The 22939-nt window shown below is 41.4% G+C and overlaps 2 protein-coding genes across 2 annotated transcripts; both read left to right on the forward strand.

The window, feature by feature from the left end:
• Positions 1-1705: 1705 nt before the first annotated feature.
• Positions 1706-13980, forward strand: LOC121965275 (scavenger receptor cysteine-rich type 1 protein M130-like). Its single transcript, XM_088087160.1, has 8 exons — positions 1706-1797; positions 4520-4906; positions 6759-7067; positions 7159-7452; positions 8344-8652; positions 8744-9028; positions 11872-12195; positions 13343-13980. The coding sequence occupies exons 1-8, from the start codon at positions 1758-1760 to the stop codon at positions 13381-13383; spliced, it is 1989 nt and encodes a 662-aa protein (XP_087943286.1). The 5' UTR covers positions 1706-1757; the 3' UTR covers positions 13384-13980.
• Positions 13981-16779: 2799 nt separating this feature from the next.
• On the forward strand, positions 16780-22838 carry haus2 (HAUS augmin like complex subunit 2). The gene is made up of 7 exons (XM_088087199.1): positions 16780-16935; positions 18339-18425; positions 19660-19758; positions 20575-20644; positions 21478-21610; positions 22373-22481; positions 22567-22838. The coding sequence occupies exons 2-7, from the start codon at positions 18339-18341 to the stop codon at positions 22678-22680; spliced, it is 612 nt and encodes a 203-aa protein (XP_087943325.1). The 5' UTR covers positions 16780-16935; the 3' UTR covers positions 22681-22838.
• The last annotated feature ends 101 nt before the right edge of the window (positions 22839-22939 follow it).

Here is a 22939-nt window from a genome sequence, read left to right on the forward strand (position 1 = left end):
TGTGGGACAAACGACTTCCTCCGCCTGTCAGTGGAGCAGGACAGGGACAGCAGCCTGTCACTGAAGACACTCCTCTGCCTGATGATGATGCCGTGCAGAGGGTGCTGGGCATTGTCCATGATGCAGAGCAGTTTGCTGAGAGTCCTTCTCTCTGCCACTGATGTGATCGAGTCCAGCTCTGTGCCGACCACAGAGCCAGCTTTTCTTACCAGCCTGTCCAGCCGAGAGGCGTCCCTCTTCTTGATGCTGCCTCCCCAGCACACCACAGCATAGAAGAGGACACTTGCCACAACAGACTGGTAGAACATCAGTAGGCGTTTCCGGCAGATTTTGAAGGACCCCAGCCTCCTCAAGAAGTAGAGCCTGCTCTGAGCCTTCTTGAGGAGGGTCTCGGTGTTGAAAGACCAGTCCAGTTTGTTGTCTAGCTGCAGCCCGAGGTATCTGTAGGTCCCGACCACCTCCACATCAGACCCCTCAATGGAGATCTGTTGCATAGGCGGCCTGGACCTCCGGAAATCCACCACCATCTCCTTGGTCTTGGTAGTGTTGATCTGCAGATGGTTTGCCCTGCACCATGTCACAGAGTCCTCCACCAGGCTCCTGTACTCCCCCTCCTGTCCATCCCTGATACATCCCACGATTGCAGTGTCGTCAGAGTACTTCTGCACATGGCACGACTCAGAGTTGTACTTAAAGTCTGATGTGTACAGAGTGAACAGGACAGGGGAAAGAACAGTCCCTTGTGGTGCGCCAGTGCTGCAGACCACCGTGTCAGAGGAGCAGTCCCTCAGCCTGACGTACTGAGGTCTCCCTGTGAGGTAGTCCGTGATCCAGGTCACCAGAGGCTCCCCCAGTTCAGCAGCGCAGGACTTGAGCATTCTTGGACACACCCTGTCTGGCCCTGCTGCCTTCGTGGGGCGGAGTCTCCTCAGCTCTCATATAAACACCCACACACACCTTTATGATGATTTTTAAACATATTGTCACAGTTCTACTATAGTTATTATTACATATTCAAATAATAGTTATTTTTTAGTTTTTGTTATTTATCGTTTCTTCAATTTTATATTTGCACATTTTTCATATATTTATACACATGCAAATAAACACACATACACACACACACACACACGCACACTGTTGATTTTTTTAAAAAGATAATTGTTACAATTCTATTAAAATTATTACAAAAATGACAATAACTTTGATAATTTTGTTTTTTATATTAAAGACTAATTCTGCATTTATTTTTTGCATTTGCACACTTTATATAATTACACATGTACGTATGCATGCACACACACTCTCACACACACACACGCATGCAGACACACACGCATGCACACACACACCTATGCACACACACACACAATTGTACCCTCACTCCCATCAAGGCCAGACAAACTAAACACAGACATCATGTTACTGCTGTTATGATGATGATTATTTCATGATTTGACTGTGCTGATGTTTGATAATGAGCTGATCGTGAAAGTGTTAATCTGACAGGAATATCCCACCCTGGTTGCCGTGGTAACACAAACCACAGTCCATAAATCAGCAGCATCTGAACCAATGAAAGTTTATCAGAGATGCAGTTCAGAGAAATCTAAATATGTTCTTAAGAACCAAAGATGTTTAAAGCAGATATATGTTCCAGTAAAGCTCCACCTCGTCCTGCACGCACAGAAACCCCGAGGACAGCCCATAATGATCAGAGCAGACAGACAGAGGGACAGAGAGACATCCACCTGGACATGGACCACCTGTTAGTGCTGCTGCTGCTGTGGAGCTCAGGTTGGACTCTGTTTTAAACTTCATGTCTTATTATCCACATATTTATACTGAATGTTTAAATCAGAGAACTGCACACACACACCAACATCAGGTTTTTATTCTGTTCTTCTTTTCATCAATTATTAATCTGTTATTAACATGCTTATGTGTGATGATGTCCCCCTCACTCTGCCTGCTGGGAGATAAATCAATAATAAACCTCATGCTGCAACTGTTATTTTTCCTGTGATTATGATTATTTCTACGGTTTTTATCATCAAACATTACTGCCAAAATGTCTATTATTATTATTATTATTATTATTATTTATTTATTTATTTATTTATTTATTTATTTATTATAATAATAATTTGGTGTATCTCTATTTTGAATATTTGTTTGTCTCCTTTAAACTTACCACACAACATCTACACACTGGAGGTACTGATGGGTTTGTTTTGGCACAGATGAGGAGCGAAAAACTTTAAAACTGATTTTTATTATTATTTTTTTTTTTTAAAAAAGGATATTTTTTCTATTTCAAAAAAATCCCCACACAATATGGAAGGAATGTCTTAAATCTAAAAACAGTAGGTTTTTCCTTTAAAAGCTTTGTGTTTTCGTTGTGTTTGGAAGGAATGTTTACTTAAAAATATTTAGCTTTTGGTTTTTTTTATTAAGATTTTTGGCAATAGTTTTGGTGATTTTTTTAAGTCACAGTTTGGAAGGCATGCTTCCTTCAACAATTTGTGTCTTAAATTTCTTCAGAAATGTTTGGTGATTTTTAAAGCAAACATGATTCCTTAAATAAATTGCATTTTTCCACACAAATTTGAATGTTTTCTTTTTCAAAAATGTGATTTTTCTTCTTTAAATATATATTTTTTGTTTTGGGGTTTTTCCTTTTAAGATCTAGTGATTTTTTTTGTGCCTTTTAATTTTTTTGGAAAAACTGTTTCACTATAAAATTTTGTCGACTTGCTTTTACATACAGTTTGTGAAGCATGCTGATTTTTTGGTGGGGGAGCTGTACTTACAAAAAACTACTGTTTTTTCTCTATTTTTAGATATGCATTTTTTAAAGATATTCATACACATGCATATAAACACACACACACACACCTTTATGATGATTTTTTAAAATATTATCACAATTCTACTATAGTTATTTAGTAGAATTGAATTATAGTAAATTCAAATAATAGTTATTATTTTGTTTTTGTTATTTGAAAGATTTATTGTTTGTTCAATTTTATATTTGCACATTTTTTTATGTATTTATACACATGCAAATAAACACACACACATACACTGTTGATTTTTTTTTCTTTACAAAAATGACAATAACTATGATAATTTTGTTTTTTATATTAAAGACTAATTCTGCATTTATTTTTTGCATTTGCACACTTTATATAATTACACATGTACGTATGCATGCGCACACACTCACACACACACACACACACGCATGCACACACACACAATTGTACCCCCCTTCCCATCAAGGCCAGACAAACTAAACACAGACATCATGTTACTGCTGTTATGATGATGATTATTTCATGATTTGACTGTGCTGATGTTTGATAATGAGCTGATCGTGAAAGTGTTAATCTGACAGGAATATCCCACCCTGGTTGCTGTGGTAACACAAACCACAGTCCATAAATCAGCAGCATCTGAACCACACATTCACACACTCACCACACAACATCTACACACACTCACTACACAACATTTACACACTGTTGTACACACACTCACTACACAACATCTACACACTGTGTTACACACACTCACTACACAACATCTACACACCATCCTACACACACTCACTACACAACATCTACACACTGTCCTACACACACTCACTACACAACATCTACACACTGTGCTACACACACTCACTACACAAAATCTACACACTGTCCTACACACACTCACTACACAACATCTACACACTGTCCTACACACACTCACTACACAACATCTACACACTGTGCTACAGACAATCTTTATAAAAAGTCGTTCCAGATGTTCTCGGTTGTCTGGATAAAGTCTGTAAATTCTCTGAATTTTGTCTTGATTGTTGAATTTTCGGCTCCACTTTAATGTGCCTGTAAACATGTGCAGCTGCTGTGCTGCCCCCTGGTGGCTCTAAATTTGACTCTCAGCTCAACCTGATAACAGTTCGGTGCCTTAAAGGCCGTGAGTTCGAGTCCGGAGGTGCAGGTTAAAGCTGCCTCTGCCTCCTCAGACACTGAGCTGTGTGGGTCAGAAACACATCATTTCAAGGATTTATGACATGTTTGGCTTTGTAAAGTTCCACTTCCACATTATTAGTCTTCCTCGCCTTCTTCTTCTTTTTTCTTTCTATTCTTCCTCCTCTTTTTCTGAACGCTTGTTAATAGAAATGTTGAGTCATTAGATTGAGCTTCTTTTATTACTGTGCAGCTGCTATATTTATTTGTTTTATTTATTTAATGACTCATTTGTTGACCCAGTGTTTTATGTAATGTTCATTGTTTAATAATCACAGAAACCTGAGTTCGGCATTTTGCTCTTGTGGTGTATCTGCACGGCTGTAATGACCATGAAGGCTCCTGCTGTCACACCTGTCACAGGTGTTCATATCTGTGTGCATGTGAGCTGAGATGTGGGAGGGGAGATCATTCAGTGGTAATCTCACCTGCTCTGCTCAGCTGTCACACTGATGTTTACCCTCTGCTTTTCTGCTCAGGGCTCCAGGCTGCAGGAGAACACACCTCAACAGGTAAACACAGAAACAAAAGAGGGAGAAACATTTCTGTCTTCATTAACTTCACGTCTTCAACAGAGTTTCTCAGGTTGGCGAGTCGAAGCAGCCGCTGTGCAGGAACACTGGAGCTGAAACGTGAGGGACACTGGAGACCAGTGGCTCATGATTTTAGTGATTGGACCCTGAAGGAGGCAGCAGCTGTCTGCACAGAGCTCAACTGTGGCTCTGCTGTTTCTCTTGGAACAAGAAGCGAGTCCCCAGAGATATCTATGTGGTGGATCAGGTCTGAATGTCTTCAGTCTGGATCCTCTCTGAGGGACTGTGCAAGAATGAAGTTCACTAAGAACGCCATAGATCTCGCCTGCTTAGGTAAGCCCACCAGTGACATCATCTACGATGGTTATGTACTCAGGTTAATATTCAGTCATTTTCAGAGTTTTCACTCTTTATAATATTCTATATACTTGATGCTAATTTTATTTTTGGGGGTGGATTATCAGACTCTGGGATATGTCAATGATCAAAAATGAAGTTGATTTTTGTCCATTTTCATTTCTCTGTGCAGAATGAGATTTTTTTTTAAGTTCCTCATGTACCACTAGAGGAAAAAAATGCCCTTTTCCTAAACTGCTATAAAAAGGTTATAGAATAATATAATTTTCCACTTTTTTGGAGTTAGATCTTTTAACTAACTTGAGTCGTAATCATTACACATTACAAAAATATTCATTAATTTTCAGAGTTTTAACACTTTAAATGCCACTTTCTTTACAAAATGCCACTGCTTTTAAATGTTAAAAACAGAAAAGGTGTCTACATACTTCAGTACATTATCTTTTGTGTAGTATGAGATTTTTTCAATAGTTCCTCTCATCCCCCAGAAGACAAAAAATGTCTTAAATCTGCAATAAATACATTTTCAGTTTCTTTACATAATGCCACTGACATATGAAAAATGAAGCGTCTTATCATTTTTACAGATAACGAAATGACCACACACCCAAGCTACTCATATTTAATATATTAACTGCAACTTCCCTTGTCTAAACTAACTTTTTTTCTCAAAGGCAACAACTGCCATAAACTAACTTTACAATCACACTGCACACTATTTCCCAGGTTTCCACTGGGGATATATTTGTTTGAGGGAAAACAGGAGAAAATAGTGAAATACAGAATATTGAAGCCCTAACTCCAGGGTAAATGCCTAGTATGATAAATTTTGTGAGTTTATTCTGTGATGGCCAAGGGATAAAAAACAAACAAAAACCTGCAGCTTTCATGGGATTTTATAGATTTTGATTTGAACATTTTTCTCTTTGAGGATTTGAATGTCTGTATTTTGGCTGCACATACACACACCCAAATGCACTAATTTTTCAATACTGATACACACACACCACACCCTGACATCCCAGCCAACACACGCACATCATTTTGGGCCAATTCATGTATTCAATTGGCCTGCAGGACTTCATATTATAAGAGAACAGAAAAACTGAAACAAAGCCTGTGAAACAAATCTCATGCCAAATGTGTTAAAATGATAAAAACAAAAACACTTCAATTTTGAAGTCAGGACTACAGGATGGAAGCCAAACAACCAAAAAAAGGTTTCATGCTTTAGTAATAATAATAATAAATTATATTATTTGTATAGTACCTTTCATGCAAGAAATGCAGCCCAGCATGCTTTACGAGAAAGAAGTTACATGAACCGAGTGCTTCACATGAAAAGACAAAATAAATCCTGCATTTAGAAATAAGATAAGATCAGAACAGAATACATAGAATGCATCTTTACATGGATAAAATCCTCTTCAAAATACAAGTAAAATGTCAGTAAAATGTCAGTGGGATCAAAAATTGCAGTGAATGAGACAAAAATGTCCCCTAGGAGGACGAAAGGAGCAGTTTTGATTTAACAGTGTATTGTAAACTCATTATAAGAGCTGAGGTTAATATTCTAAAATCAATCAATTCGAAATCACTCGACCCAGCCAAAATCTCTGCCATATACATTAACACGGCAAAAATCACTGAAAAATCAAAACCCTAAGGACAAAAATGTCTCCAGGGGAACCAGAGGGTTATTGATGAACTGGTGTTGGAATTGTTCTGAGTCCAGTTTGAATCACTGACTTGTTGTTTGATGACGTCTTTTTATTTTGTGTCTGGTGTCTTTTCTCTCTCTCGATTTTATTTTCTTCTATCTCTCCAGACTCTGTCAGGCTGCTTAATGGGACCAGTCTGTGCTCAGGCAGACTGGAGGTGAGGTCTAACCAGACTAACCAGAGGTGGTCCTCAGTGTGTGAAGCTGGCTTTGACCTGCAGGATGCAGAGGTGGTCTGCAGGGAGCTCGGCTGTGGGGCTCCTTCGGTCCTCCAGGGGGCGCTCTATGGAGAAGTGGAGGCTCCAAAGTGGACCAAAGAGTTCCAGTGTGAAGGCCACGAGTCTGCTCTGCTGGACTGTAGAAGCTCAGAGAGAAACACCTGCTCAGGTGGCAGAGCTGCTGGACTCACCTGCTCAGGTAGAAGAGGAGCTGCAGCTTTCATTTGCTTCATTTCTGTTCTCATGAAACTCACTTTATTCTTTTACTGACGACTCTGCTTTCTGTTCAGAGCCGGTCAGGTTGGTGGGAGGAGACAGTCGCTGTGCAGGAACACTGGAGGTGAAACTACAAGGAGAATGGAGACCAGTGAGTGACATTCGATGGTCATTGACCCTGATAGATGCAGCAGTTATGTGCAGAGAACTCGACTGTGGCTCTGCTGTGTCTGTGGGACGGGTAAATCAGGTGCCCACATACAGACCTATGTGGGAAATCAGTTCTCACTGTCTTCAGTCTGGATTCTCTCTGAGGGAGTGTGCTGCACCATTTTCCAGTTCCTACAAGACAGATGTCACCTGCTCAGGTAAGCCCATCAGTGACATCATCAGTGACATCGTCTCTGACAGTAATATCCTCAGGTTGACTCACAGATGCAGCAGACTGTCTCCAGATATGATGGAGTCTGTTGAGCTGCTGCCTCAGTGAATCAGCTGCTGATGTACGACGGGCTACAAGTTAACGTTATGCAGACATCACTAACAGCCTTGTCATCTTCATTTTGAATCAGGATTGGCACTTTCCATTAACTGAGGTGGCTAATGTTTCCATGGCAGCTAGTAATGACAGAGTGGCTGAGAATAATATCAGCTACAATGACCCCCGCTGTCACCTCACCGTCCGCTGGAGCCGCTGGAGGGACAACAGAATACATTTAACGGGAACTGGCCCCAAACAATCACTCGGCTCCTCTCTCCCTCTTCCATAGTCCTGCACTGGTTTTCACTTTGTCATTGTAGACAAGCAGAGGTGGAACAAGTCCTCCGATATCTCACTTAAAGCTCTCATATTATGGTCACATTCAAGTTCAGACTTGTGTTTTGGGTTTCCACCAGAACACGCTGACATGCCAACTCCATCGCTCACGGCACCAAGTGTGCTAGAGGTGCCCTGTGAAGTGGCTTTGTGGTACAGAAGCAACAGAACAGAGAAATCTGCAGATGATGAAGTTATTGTTGGAAACATGTCAGAAGTCATCCGAAATGAATAACATGTTAGAGTGTATTAAATGTCAGTGTGATGTAAAGTAGCTGCAGTCTGTGGTGTTATAAAGATGTGTCCTGTTGTTCATGATGAACTGGTGTTGGAATTGTTCTGAGTCCAGTTTGAATCACTGACTTGTTGTTTGATGACGTCTTTTTATTTTGTGTCTGGTGTCTTTTCTCTCTCTCGATTTTATTTTCTTCTATCTCTCCAGACTCTGTCAGGCTGCTTAATGGGACCAGTCTGTGCTCAGGCAGACTGGAGGTGAGGTCTAACCAGACTAACCAGAGGTGGTCCTCAGTGTGTGAAGCTGGCTTTGACCTGCAGGATGCAGAGGTGGTCTGCAGGGAGCTCGGCTGTGGGGCTCCTTCGGTCCTCCAGGGGGCACTCTATGGAGAAGTGGAGGCTCCAAAGTGGACCAAAGAGTTCCAGTGTGAAGGCCACGAGTCTGCTCTGCTGGACTGTAGAAGCTCAGAGAGAAACACCTGCTCAGGTGGCAGAGATGCTGGACTCACCTGCTCAGGTAGAAGAGGAGCTGCAGCTTTCATTTGCTTCATTTCTGTTCTCATGAAACTCACTTTATTCTTTTACTGACGACTCTGCTTTCTGTTCAGAGCCGGTCAGGTTGGTGGGAGGAGACAGTCGCTGTGCAGGAACACTGGAGCTGAAACTACAAGGAGAATGGAGACCAGTGAGTGACTCTGGCTGGACCCTGAACGAAGCAGCAGCTGCCTGCAGAGAGCTCGACTGTGGCTCTGCTGTTTCTGTAAGAGAGAGACAGGAGTCCTCAGATATATCTGTGTGGTGGATCTGGCCTCACTGTATTCAGTCTGGATTTAATCTGAGGGAGTGCATAAGATCAGAACCTTTTTCGTCCATCCTGGAACTCACCTGCTCAGGTAAGCCCATCAGTGACATCATCAGTGACATCATCTCTGACAGTAATGTACTCAGGTTGACTCAGATGCAGCAGACTGTCTCCAGCAGCTGTGACAGAGTCTGAGGAGCTGCTGCCTCAGTGAATCAGCTGCTGAATGCAGACAGATAAATGGACTGTACTTGCATAGCGGTCTTGCGACCACTTGTGCTTTCACACTACCTGTCACATTCACACGCACGCGTCGTGACTTGCTACAGTTCAAGGTACCACCTGCTACTCAGTAACTATTAATACAAACTCAGACTCCAATAGCGCAGCACTGGGAGCAATTTGGGGTTCAGTATCTTGCCCAAGGATACTTTGACATGTTAACTGGAGGAGTCGTAGATCGAACCACCGACCTTCCAATTAGAGGACGACCCACTCTCCTCTGAGCCACAGCCACCCCAAGAAATACTTAAGATATGTACGGCAGTGCATGTAGATGCAGCAGCCTGTCCTCAAAAATCTTTTTGCTATATTTTTTTATTTTTTCAACTCCATGGCCCCTTCTGCTGAAGCATGACTTTTCTATGATAGAGTGGCACTTCAGCATCGGGAAAAGTTGTTTGGGGTTTGGACTGAATGCAGCAGACCACGAGAGGATCTCCACCAACGGCATACGCCAAGCGGCCAGTCAGACCAGAGAGGAGAAATGAAACTCAAAGTGCCGGACGAAAAGAGGGAGAAGAGTCGGTATCACGGTGATGTGGCCTGACTCAGAGTGGGAGCTGTTCCTCGACCAAGACTTTTTTTGTCTAATGTCTGATGCAGGAGACCGAAGTGGTTGAGATGTGATGGCTCACTCAACAGCGGGAGATCTGGGACTGCTCTGCGCACATGTTCACAGAGACATAGTTAACCCCTAACATCCCGGATCAAGCTGTTGCACTGGATGGACGGACCTTGTGGGAGCCATAAGCACTCTGATGCAAGGTCAAAGGCCAGCGTTAGATGTTGTACGGAGTTTGTGTCATCGGGGGATCAGTTTAACAACAGGAGAGTTTTCAAAGATCCTTTTAGGAGTGTCAGTGTGAACATACGCTGATAGAAGGAATGGACTTTTATCAGCTCTTACTCTAGTCTCTGGACAGCAGGATGTTTTCTGTTTGGACTGTGGTTGCTGGATGTCCTCTGATGGTGGGTGGTGTTGTCAGACAGAATTTGGACCAGACTGAGGTTGTGAGAGCAATTCAACTGCTGAAAGATGGTGAAGAGGTTCGAGTGGTCGCTCATCGGTTTGATGTGTCTCCAAGTGTGGTCAGATGATGATGGAGACATTTTCAGGAGACGAGGAAAAGGTTGTTTGCAAGCAGAGGAGGCGAGGAAGAATCGTGAGGACGGAGGAGCCGGAGCATGCATGTATTCTGCACAGGTGACTGGGGTCACGAACCACCCAAAATATGAAAGAGGGAAATTTGACCCCTCAAAGATAGTCCTCCATCGGTGCAGGCTCAGGCTTGTGTGTTCACTTACACTCGGTCAGGCACCTGGTTATCATTATGTTGTAGTAGGACTGGGCGATAAAACCATAACGATATCAATCACAATATAAATTTTCCTCGATTGAAATATGAGATGTAGGCGACAGAATGACGATGGAACGCATTCCAGCCATGTTCACTCCGCTCTCATTCTCCGCCGGTGTCTCCGCTGATGTCTCCGAATGTCCACTCCTCTCTCATTGTCCTTCAGGTGATCTCAGTCTCTTCTAGGACACCAAAATGTCTCAATGCCGTCCTACATGCTGTCATTTATTAGCGTGCTCGCTGCTCACAGTAACTGCTGAACACCGGTGTAAGCGGCCACCGTCTCCCCCTCCCTCCTCCTGCTCCGTGTGTGTGACGGGGACATGATGAGGGGACATGATGAGGGGACATGATGAGGGGACATGATGAGGGGACATGATGAGAGGACACGCTGGATGCGGTTTGAGTTCAGGTGTTGTGGGTCTCGGTTCTGCTGAAAGAATAAACTGATGTCTGATGTTTGGTGTAAATGTGCAGAGATCACAGCAGAGCCGTCACTTAGGGACGGTTCTGTAGCTGCTTCCTGACAGTTTGGGAACGTTCCTCTCTAAAGTTCCACTGGAACTCAAACACAATATTATTTTCAGCATTATTTTTGGACAATTCAAGTTGACAAAAGAAGATTAGAGGGAAAAAAAATCAAAATATAAAAATGAAATTGATTTTGCTCTTGAAAATGACTTTCTTTAAAAAAAAGTGATTTTCCAGCTTTTTGTCTGTAATGTCATTTTTTTTATGAAAATGCACAAATTAAATTCATCTGTACTCAGCACATCTCAGCCTTTCAGACCCTCAGGTGATGGAAAACAAACAAAAATAAGTTGTCGGTTTATCGGTATCTGCTGAAATAATCATTATCGTGATCACTGGTCATGATATCTTCTATCTCACTGAGGAGTCAAAGGAACCTTTAAGCTCGACAGAAATAGTCATTTGATGTATATTGTGGTGTATATATCGATATCAACTGATATGAAAAAATTATCGTGATAAGACTTTATTCCATATCGCTCAGCCCTAGTTGTAGGTCAGAACGCACAAATGCACACTATCTGTGGTGCACAGCCTGCACCATTGTGTGTCCTCTGTTGTACTGAACATCCAACATTCAGTAGCTGGTAAAGAGTTAATACTGAAAATGTACAGAAATAGAAACTGATGTGGTTTTTACGAAAGGTGCCTGAATACAGACTGTGTGCCAAGCGTGGGCTCGCGTGACATCACCTCCTCTTTGGGTGTCCATTTTGTTGAACTTAGGGTGACCTCTGACCTTTCGTCCTCTCTCTGTTTACAGACGTGCTGTTTCAGCCCAACATCTCCGTGTCCGTGGACGGGGTCTCCGAGGCCCATCAGCAGGGGTTTCAGGTGTCCAGGGGCTCCAGCTTTAACATCAGCTGCTCCGTCCAGCCTCAGTATCCAGGAGGCTCCTTCAAGCTCCGCTTCGCCTCCTCCGACTCATCACGTGACTACACCCGGCCGGCTGTCAATCACTCTGCCAGCTTCCCGTTTCCTGCTGCAGAGCCCGCCCACCACGGGACCTACAGCTGCGTTTACGGCGTCCGTGTTTTCTCTCATGACTTCTCCTCTGAGAGCCGCCTGCTCTCCGTCACCGTCTCAGGTGAGCTGACTGTTCACATGCAGGTTTGGAAAAGATGAAAACGATCAGCTGACCTCAGAGTCGTACAAATTATGTTTTCAGGTTGTCCATCCTCTTCTCATGAACGCAATATCTCAATAACGCCTCGAGGGAATTTCTTTGAGTTTGGCACAAACGTCCACTTCGACTCCACCACAAACTAATTACAATTTGGTGGTAAAAGGTCAAAAGTCAAAGATCACTGTGACCTAGGACCTGGTTCTGCTTATTTCAAACCCAAAAATCGGTAACGTTGGAACTCGATACTGCTGTGACGTCCCGTGTAACGTAACATCACACCTCCAGTCGAGTCATTTAAACCCAATCACAGCCAGCCTTCGGCCAGCGGCGAGTCTTGACAGTTAAAAACCGTAAACCCATTTTAGACTTCAGCTCTCTGCACTTTGTTTGATGTGAGCTGTTGGACTCGTGACGTCACGTCTGTTCGTGTGTTTCACCACCAGATTCCTCACCTTTTATCATCAGAGCGGCCGTCCTGCCGCTGATTCTGCTGATGGCGAATACTGTCCTCTACTTGTGCTTCTGTGTACCCCCTTTCACATATGCATGAGACTGTTATCATCTCTATCAACATCATCATAGAGAGCAATTACTAATTTCACACCTGCCATTATTGTAATATGACATGCATCTGTTTCTATTATTGCTGTGCCCCCCCCCCTCACCCTCTCTCCCCCTCTCTCTCTCTCTCTTTCCTTTTTTGCCATGATTGTATTTCATTTGCTATTTACGACATCTATTGCTCGTCTGTCCGTCCTGGAAGAGGGATCCCTCACTATCCTCTACCGCTCTTCCTGAGGTTTCTTCCTCTTTTTTTTCCCCGTTACAGGGGTTCTTTTTGGGGAGTTTTTCCTCGGGTGATGTGAGGGTCTGAGGGCAGAGGGATGTCGTACACTGCAAAGCCCTCTGAGGCAAACCTTGTTTTGTGATAATGGGCTCTATAAATAAAACTGACTTGACTTGACTTGACTTCTGCTGTAAGGTACTGGTCTTCTCCGTGTGCTGTTCGTAGACTGTATATAAAGAGATACAGTCAGACACAGATAGACATCTATATAAGCTATACATACCTTTATTTACAGGCTGTGCTGCTGTCATGTCTCTGCAGGCCGGGACGAGGCAGAAGGTGGACAGACAGGAGGACACTGAGCTGGATCATCATAACCCAGGTGAAAGAGCGCCAAGTGAGTCTGAAGGAGCTCAGGGAGCTGAATGACACCTCCACAGAGCTCCTCTCACCTCCTCAGAGCTCCTCAGAGCTCCTCTCACCTCCACAGAGCTCCTCTCACCTCCTCAGAGCTCCTCTCACCTCCACAGAGCTCCTCTCACCTCCTCAGAGCTCCTCAGAGCTCCTCTCACCTCCACAGAGCTCCTCTCACCTCCTCAGAGCTCCTCTCACCTCCACAGAGCTCCTCTCACCTCCTCAGAGCTCCTCAGAGCTCCTCTTACCTCCTCAGAGCTCCTCTCACCTCCTCAGAGCTCCTCAGAGCTCCTCTCACCTCCACAGAGCTCCTCTCACCTCCTCAGAGCTCCTCAGAGCTCCTCTCACCTCCACAGAGCTCCTCTCACCTCCTCAGAGCTCCTCAGAGCTCCTCTCACCTCCTCAGAGCTCCTCTCACCTCCTCAGAGCTCCTCTCACCTCCTCAGAGCTCCTCTCACCTCCTCAGAGCTCCTCTCACCTCCTCAGAGCTCCTCAGAGCTCCTCTCACCTCCTCAGAGCTCCTCTCACCTCCTCAGAGCTCCTCTCACCTCCTCAGAGCTCCTCTCACCTCCTCAGAACTCCTCTCACCTCTCCTCTCACCTCCTCAGAGCTCCTCTCACCTCCTCAGAGCTCCTCTCACCTCCTCAGAGCTCCTCTCACCTCCACAGAGCTCCTCTCACCTCCTCAGAGCTCCTCTCACCTCCTCAGAGCTCCTCTTACCTCTTCTGAGTTGCTCTCACCTCCTCAGGAATTTTTACATGCATGTTCGCTTTAAACAATCAGGCTGGAGCTGGTTTATTGTCTGATAGAGTCCAAGCAGCCGGCGCCGTTTGAAACCACAGACGAGCCCACCCAGACCCATCAGGAACAATGTCTGCAAATTATGTTACACGTTAAATTAAAATAAACCTAAAACTTTGAAATGTATCCTCTAAATTCTATAAGACAGAGATCAATGTGCAAATCAAATGCGGTGACGTTTGAAGAGTTGGATTGAGAGAGAAACAGTAAAAACCTGATCCAGAGCCACCTACTGTTGGATCTGTAGACGTGGATCACATCCAGAGCTGCTGACAATCTGCTGCTGATTCAGAAATACCCCAAAAAATCAAAGTCATGAAGCCAGCAAACACAGAACAATATTACAAATCACAGGATTTACATTTTTACTCAGTGTGGTTCTTCAGAAGTTTACTTTTTTACATTTTGTAACCAAGGAATCGACTTATTTCACAGAATTTGGTAAAATTTTCGATAAAGAGTAATGTACATTTATATAAGAATTTCACGTAGTTTTGCAAATAAAAATTGCTTATTTTGTAGCCAAGAATTTGATAGTTTCATAAGAGCTTTGTTAATTCTTGTACTTTAGAAATGTACTTCATCTATTTTTAAGGATTATTACGTTTTGGGGCTTTTTCACCTTTATTCAGACAGGACAGTTTAAGTGTGAAAGGGGGAGAGAGAGAGAGGGGATGACTGAGGGCTGAGGCTGGAATCGAACCAGCGGCCTCGGCGGTGAGGACGTACCCTCCGTAAATGGGACAAAACGGGACGCCCAGCGGCTCAGCTGGTAGAGTGGGTGCCCGTTTTTAAATTTTTTTAATTAAATTTTTGAGATAAGTATTTTGCTAGTTTCATAGGACTTCAGTACTTTGAGATTTTTGCTGAGAATTTTGTTTATTACTGTATCAAAAATGTTTGCTTTTTTGTAACGAAGAATTTGATTATTTTCTGTCATTAAGACTTTTGATTCATTTTATACCAAAGGAATTTACTTAATTTTGTGCTGAAGAATTTTGCTTATTTCATAACAATTTTACTTTATTTTGAAATTAAGTATTTTTATTTTTTTCATGAGAATTTTACCTTATTTTGAATTTTAGTGTTTTCCTTTTTTAAAAATGAATTGTACCTAATTTTGGACTAAATGAATATATTTAAAGGTCCAGTGTGTAGGAGTTAGGGGATATATTATCAGAAAGTGAATCTAATCTAATCTGTGTGTTTTCTTTAGTGTTAATCAGCTGAAAATAACAACGGTTGTATTTTCGTTACCTCAGAATGAGCCGTTTCTGTCTACTTGAGGAGTAGGTCCTCCGCCATGTTTCTACAGGAGCCCAGAACGGACAAACCAAACACTGGGGGCAGTTAGGCACATTCACGTTTTTGCATCGGTCACCGAAGTTCTCCCGCACGCTCTGCGTACACGAGAAGTTTCAGTTGTGCAACCTCCGCGCTAAAATCCAACACACTGGACCTTTAACGTTACAACCAAGCATTTTTCTTTTTCTAAATAATTAAAGGTTGTGCTTACTTTGCTGCTCAGTTTTTAAGGATTCTGCTTTTTTTCATATTAATTGTACCTAATTTTGCAATGAAGAAATTTCCTTATTTCATAGGAAATTTACATAATTTAGGCCCTGTGTTTTTTCCAGCTGAAAACGCTGGGCACTCCTCAGGAGACGCTTCTGAGGTAGAAAAAAAAAAAAAAGGATAAAAAAATTAACTGGCCTCAGGATAAAAAACGCTTCAGTGAACACAGACCCTTAATTTGTACTTAAGGGATTTTCTTATTTCATAAGAGATTTCCTTTATTTTGCATTGTGGGAATTTTCTGAGCTGCCACCCTCCGTCACTTTTTTGGGTGTGCGCTGCTTTCGTTACCATGGATACGTGTTTCACTCTCTGCTCCGTACGCACAGCTCTTCAGTCTGACTGCAGCTTCAGCAGAAGCGGAAGTTGGTCGTAACTCTGAGCAGCTGTTCGTCAGTTTGTTCACTCTGATACCTGAAACATGTCTGACATCTTCTCACCTGTCGGCTCCGAAACTCTGAGCGCCAGGCTTCCAGCTGCGCATGCGCCAAGCCGCGGTAACGCGAAACCATACGAAATGAGAAAATAATTAAAAACAATGAAACATGAGTAAAAAACAATGAGTAAAAAACATAATTTTCTTTAATTTTAAAAAAGGCATTTTTATTTAAAGTGTTCGGCGACATATTTCAGGTATCAGAGTGAAGGAATTATATAGGCTATATCACGAATATATATATATATATATATATATATATGTGTGTGTGTGTGTGTGTGTGTGTGTGCGCGCGCGTGTGTGTGTATATAATCTTTTTCTTTTTCTTTATATAATCATGTCATATTTTTCCCCAACACACTTTGGATGGCATGATTCATTAAAAAAAAGTCTAATTTGTAATTTTGATCATTTTCTTTTTATTTTTCAAAGATTTTCGTGGCTTTTTTTCGCACAGTTTGAAGGGGCTGATTTTTCTTTGATTTGTGTATTTGTTTTATATTTAAATGGAAATAATTTAAGTCCGTGTGAACGAGTCCACGCGGCGGCGGTAAAGCGACACGCTGCCGTTTAAAGTCAGAGAAGAAGAAGACGACCCTCCGCGCGGCTCAGCTGCTGGTCTCTGCTGGAGGCTTTTCGTGTTTTGATGCTTGTTGATGTTTCAGAGGAACAAACTGCTGTTTAAACGGTAAGAAAAATCATTGAACTGCTATGAAAGTGTTATTAAAGTGTTATTAAACTGTTCGTGTCTCTTTATAAGGGACGGACGGACTCGGAGTTCCCGCTAAAACTCCACCGTGTTTGTTTTTAGGACGTTACGTTACCCGCGCTGTTCCTGCGCCAGACCGCCTTTAGAAATCTGTCAATTTGAAGTTATCTTGTACTTTGTTTGAAAGTTAAGAAATGTCGAAACAAAATCCAGAGAGGTTTTGATTCTTTAGGAAGCAGTCATCAGTTCGGCACATACACAGGACCACAGAGAGCCACCGGGCTCTGCGTTTCTACCTGTTTTCCTGCTGTTGGACTCCTTTTCTTTCTTTAACGCAAGCTACAGGTGGAGGCTGTTTTGGAAAGAAAAACTCAAACTGAAAATAAAAACTGTGGACAAAAAAGAGAAAAAAGCAGAAACAGATTACACTGACCATGAGTAGGTTTACTCTGTTACTGTATATATGTGTGTTTGTGTATATATATAATTTTAATTAACCAGCTTCCTCATTAATTTACACTTGTGCTCTAATTTATTAAACATATATGCTACTTCCACATAATCAATCAATCAATCAATCAAATATCTGCACCTTTTCATTTCAACATAATGCTGAAAAAGATGCTTCAAGTAATTTAAATATATATATATATATATATATATATATATATATATATATTCACTCTCACACACACACACAATAATGCAACGTGCTTATCCCTCATAGATGGTTATCAAATACTTGTGACAAATATATGTATATGAGGAAGAGTATTTAAAAGTTTAACTAAACATTTTTTCATTAAAAAAATGACTTCAGAGCACCAAAACACTCAACTTTTTTTGGATGTTGATCCTTTTAAATTACTCCAAGCATCTTTTTCTTTTTTCTGCATCCTGTAATGTAAAATTGCAGATGTTTGATTTTGGGCATGTGGGTGTGAATGTAATTATGTCTAATTATGTTTATATGTTTTATATATAGGTGTAAGTTAATGAGGAAGCTGGCTAATATAAACTCATTCAGTGGGATCAAATCAGTTTCTATTTCTCACTCTTTTTTTGAAAAAAATCAACAGCCGTCGTGTGTTTGAGCTTTTCTTTGCTTTATGTTTTTTACTGTCTGTAAATAATACTTCTTTTGTCTGTCTGCATGTTTTTAAAATCATTTCTTTTTTTTTGTTATTGTTCGAAATAAATCAAATGTTCTGGTAAAAATAAACTTTTTATATCTTGCGTATCGGACAACATATAAGAAGATTCGGATTAATCTGACGGGCTGAATTTGTCTGATTAAACTGTTGCTATCCACTTTTGTCTCAGGTGTTTGACTCTGTTTTTATCCGTGTCTCTGATGTCTCTGATGTCTCTGCGTGTCTCAGATGGATCAGTGGGACTTGTCTCCGTTCTCGGTGACTCCAGCTGCCAGCCTGCTGTCCAGATGTGTCTCCAGAGGAGTTTTGTCTCAGGTCAGAGGTCATTTTTTGGTCAGGTAATTTATATATAACACCTGCTGTGTGTTGGAGAGACTCACCGCTGAAGGTCCAGATTTCAGGAGTGAACACCGCAGACATTTCCATTTCGGCGCTAAAAAACATCATAAAAATATCCAAAGTCATTTTCTGTGGAAAATAAGGTGGACAGCTGTTTTTTTGGAAAGATGCACAGTCGGCCAGGATGAGAGGGGAGCGTTATTATAGATCTATTCTGATGTTTCCACGTGAAAATACTTAATAATGTGAATATTTTAGCTCGTACCCAAAAATAACTTACAAATAAACCCCAAATCTCCCTTTAAAAAAGTCCCTGTATATTTATAATTCAGAGGAAAACACACAGAGATGTGCTTCTGCAAATATAACAGATATTATATTAATATTATATTAGTGTAGCTGTCACAGAAAAATGTGTTTCTTTTGAACAGACTTCCATGTTACTCTTTGGCGTGTTACTGCCTCCTACTGGTCACATTGTGTATTGCGCTTAATAGTCAGCATGCAGCGTCACATGATCAAAAAAAAAGGGAAACGTGCTGCCAGGAAACAGACGCTGGTCGGTGAAAATAAGAAAATGGACACTAAATGACTGTAACAACTCCTAAATTTTGGTCAGAAGGCGCACACGGTATGTTTTATAATTTATTTTGAACAGATGGTTTATTTAAGTTGAGGATTTATTTGTGCTGACAAAATGCTTGTGTTTGTATTGTTTATTTTACACAGTTTTTCACGGTGTTTGCTGTGCAAAGAGGAGAATAAATGCTGGTCAAACATCAGTTGGAGCGTGGCTTATCTGTACCAGGAGAAAACTTTGGGAGCAGTTATAATTAGTATTATTAATATTCTAAAATATAACAATGAAAGTATGATGGATTATTATTGAGGGCCCGCTTTAATATCACACACACTCACATCGCTCTGAGCACAAAATGCACTTTTCTAAAAACATAGTGGCATCATGACAAAAACCTGGCCTTTAAAGAGTTAAAATTCTGTAAATGAATGAGTATTTGTATATATGTTTGATTAGGACTGATGTTGGTTAAAAAATAACTCACTGAAAGTAGAAAATCATATTGCATATGTATGTTGTATCTTTTGCATGTTCTGATTGTAAAAAGAGCCTCTTGTTTGCAGAGTGTCTCTAATATAAAACGGGCCCTAAGGGGTTAATGAAGACCATGTTGTCTCTACCTGTCCTCAGGAGGAAATAGACTCCGCCTCCTCCGGACTGAGCCCCGCCTTCTCTGCTCACCTGCACGAGGCTGAGCTGCGAATCAGAGCGCAGCGAGAGCTGGACCAGGTACGCGTCAGTGTGATGTCACTTCCTGTTTGTCTGAGCGCCCGGAAACAATGAGCATGAATTCAAAAACAATAAAAAATGAACCAACAGTAAAGAGTTACATGTGGACATCTAATAAAGTTAAATCAATTATTTTGAGTTTGGACTTTCTGACAAACATTTTCTGCTTTTTCATATTTCAGTATTTTTGATTTATTCTATTTTTTAAGATTTTTTTTTTTTTAATTTGACTTAATTTTTGTTTCGTCTTTAAACCTGCAGATGATTTAATATTTGTCACTTTATCAGAAGTGTCGCTCTGAATGTGTCTGTCCCGAAGCCGAGCGGCACGAGTGTTGACCTGTTTGTTGACTTGTTTGTTTAGGTGTTGACTTGTTTGTTGACTTGTTTGTTGACTTGTTTGTTTAGGTGTTGACCTGTTTGTTGACTTGTTTGTTTAGGTGTTGACCTGTTTGTTGACCTGTTTGTTGACTTGTTTGTTTAGGTGTTGACTTGTTTGTTGACTTGTTTGTTTTGGTGTTGACCTGTTTGTTGACTTGTTTGTTTAGGTGTTGACCTGTTTGTTGACTTGTTTGTTGACTTGTTTGTTTAGGTGTTGACCTGTTTGTTGACTTGTTTGTTTAGGTGTTGACCTGTTTGTTGACTTGTTTGTTTAGGTGTTGACCTGTTTGTTGACCTGTTTGTTGACCTGTTTGTTGACTTGTTTGTTGACTTGTTTGTTTAGGTGTTGACCTGTTTGTTGACTTGTTTGTTGACTTGTTTGTTTAGGTGTTGACCTGTTTGTTGACTTGTTTGTTGACTTGTTTGTGGGTGCAGCTGCAGCTGGAGGCGGAGCTGCTGCAGGCGGAGAAGCGGCGCGCTGACGTCACGCACACTTTCCACCTCTGTGAGTCTCCGTTTCACTCGTGACAGATGAACCTGCTGACGGTTCTGACGCGTGCGTGAAAATGCACCACAAAAAAGTGACGTTAATCCTGTCAAAGGGTTAAATACTTGTGAAAATCGTCTAAATGCACCACAAAAAAGGGTTAACAGTGAAACAGCAGGCGAAACAATGACGTCTAAAACTGTATCAGCGAAAGATCTGATTAACCCTTTCAAACCTGAGCGATTCGGCTTGATTTCTTTCAAAAACATGAGAAGGCCATGAGCAATTAAAAAAAAGACCCAAAAATTAGCATGAAATTTGTTGAAAAAAACAAAACAAAATGATCTTAAAATTAGAAAAAGTGGAAAATAAAAAAACGTCTTTACCCCTGAGCTTTTTGAAAAGCTAATTTTCCTAATTTACTAATTTTCAAAAGAAATCAAATTAATTTGCTTAAAAAAATCTGAAATGCAAACTTTTTCAAATATTCATCACTTTTAATTGATTTCTTTGCAACATGTCAACTTGTAAATGTATATATATATATTTGTAATTTGTTGTCAATTTTGTCTCACTGCTTAGTCTTGAACTCCATCCAATTATATACTATATATAATTATTATTATAATGATATACTATCCAATTATATACTTAAAAAAATAATAATTATGATTATTGGTATTTAAAGGGGAGGAGTCTTTTGTCCTCTGCAGTGTTCAAACTTTTAAAATTCTTCCCGTCTTTTCTGAACAGCTGTAAATGATCATTAATAGAGACGGTAATCTGACTCTGTGTGTGTGTGTGTGTGTGTGTGTGTGTGTGTGTGTGTGTGTGTGTGTATATATATATAGCTCGGAGGTTCCAGGTGTTGCAGATGTTGTGCGCTCACCTGCAGGAGCTGCTGAAGGATCACAACGGTCTGCGTCAGAGGCTGATGAGGCCGCTGGCTCGCACCAACCTGCCCGTCCAGGCTCACCTGCACAGGTAACGTCTGCCGTCCGTCTCTCTCAGGACGGGTTAACTGATCCTGGATCTGCAGCAGCGGACAAAACATTAAAGACGTCCTCTGTGATCGCCGAGGACAAATGTGTTTTTAAAGTCAAACGTTACACGTTTCATCACGTTTCATCAGAGCTCAACCACACGGAGAAAAGCCTCGACGTCAGCCCGTGGACGTGCGTTTATGTAGTTTCAGGGTTTGTTCCGTCATGAAAAACCTGGAAAAGTCGCGAAATTTTATTTCACAAACCTGAACGCAAGATGTGTTGAAGGACCAGTGGAAATTTAAAAATCTGTGATAAACAGCATCTTTTTTTCTTTTTTTAAAGAAAACTTTCCTTCAAAAAATTAAAAAAAATAAAATAAAAAAAAACCAAAATCTCTTTGAAAATTATTCAACAAAAATAAAGAGACGAAAAGTATCCGTTTTTTTAATGATAAAAAAAGATGTTTTTTTCCTTTAAAAATCACCAAAAAATTTAAAGAAATTAAGTTGGTTAAAATTTTTTAATGAGAAAAATTGCCAGTATTTTCTCTTCAAAAATCAAGAGAAAAAAAATGCTAAAAAATCGCAAAAGTCTCCAGTCTGTCCCCTCTTTGTCTCCAGTGCGTCACCAGTCTGTCTCCAGTGTGTCCCCAGTTTGTCCCAAGTCACTCCCCAGTCTGTCTCCAGCGCGTCCACAGTCTGTCTTCAGTCTGTCCCCAGTGTGTCCCCGCTCTGAACTGTAACGGTGTGCTGTGTCTCAGGTCCGTGGTGGACTTGGTGAAGATGCTGCTGGACTTCATGGAGACTCTGGAGGACAAGCTGAACTCTGTCTGCTGCAGTCCCGCTGCCAGAGACCACCTGTCTCAGCTGGTCAGTCATATGACCTCTCAGCTGATCACCCTGTTTATTTAATCTGAACATATTTAACCCTTCGTCCTCCTCTTCTCTGCATCAGAACACGTCTGTGGCTCAGTTACTGTCTCACGTGGCGGACGTGGAGACTTTGTCCAATCAGGTTCTCCAGAGGACGGACGTCCACAGCAGCGGGAAGAGTGCCGTCTCGTCATGATGTCGTCCTCCTGCTGGACGGACAGGACGTTGTCTTGTTGGACAAACACAGAATTCCCCAGATGGACGTTTATTAATTATTAACATTATTATTATTGTGTCCGATGATCAAGAGCAGATTTTTTTTTTGTAATAAAATCAGATTTTTGTGGAAACTTTTCAGCTTTGACTTTCTGTTCCTCCTCCATCTTCAGCCGCGTTTTAAAAACACCAAATCACAGTGAAGTCACAACATTTTTCCTGGATCCGCGTCAGCACTT

The sequence above is a fragment of the Plectropomus leopardus genome, chromosome 14, assembly GCF_026936395.1.
Source record: "Plectropomus leopardus strain MGB_pleo_1.0 chromosome 14, ASM2693639v1, whole genome shotgun sequence".
NCBI classification, from domain to species: Eukaryota; Metazoa; Chordata; class Actinopteri; order Perciformes; family Serranidae; genus Plectropomus; species Plectropomus leopardus.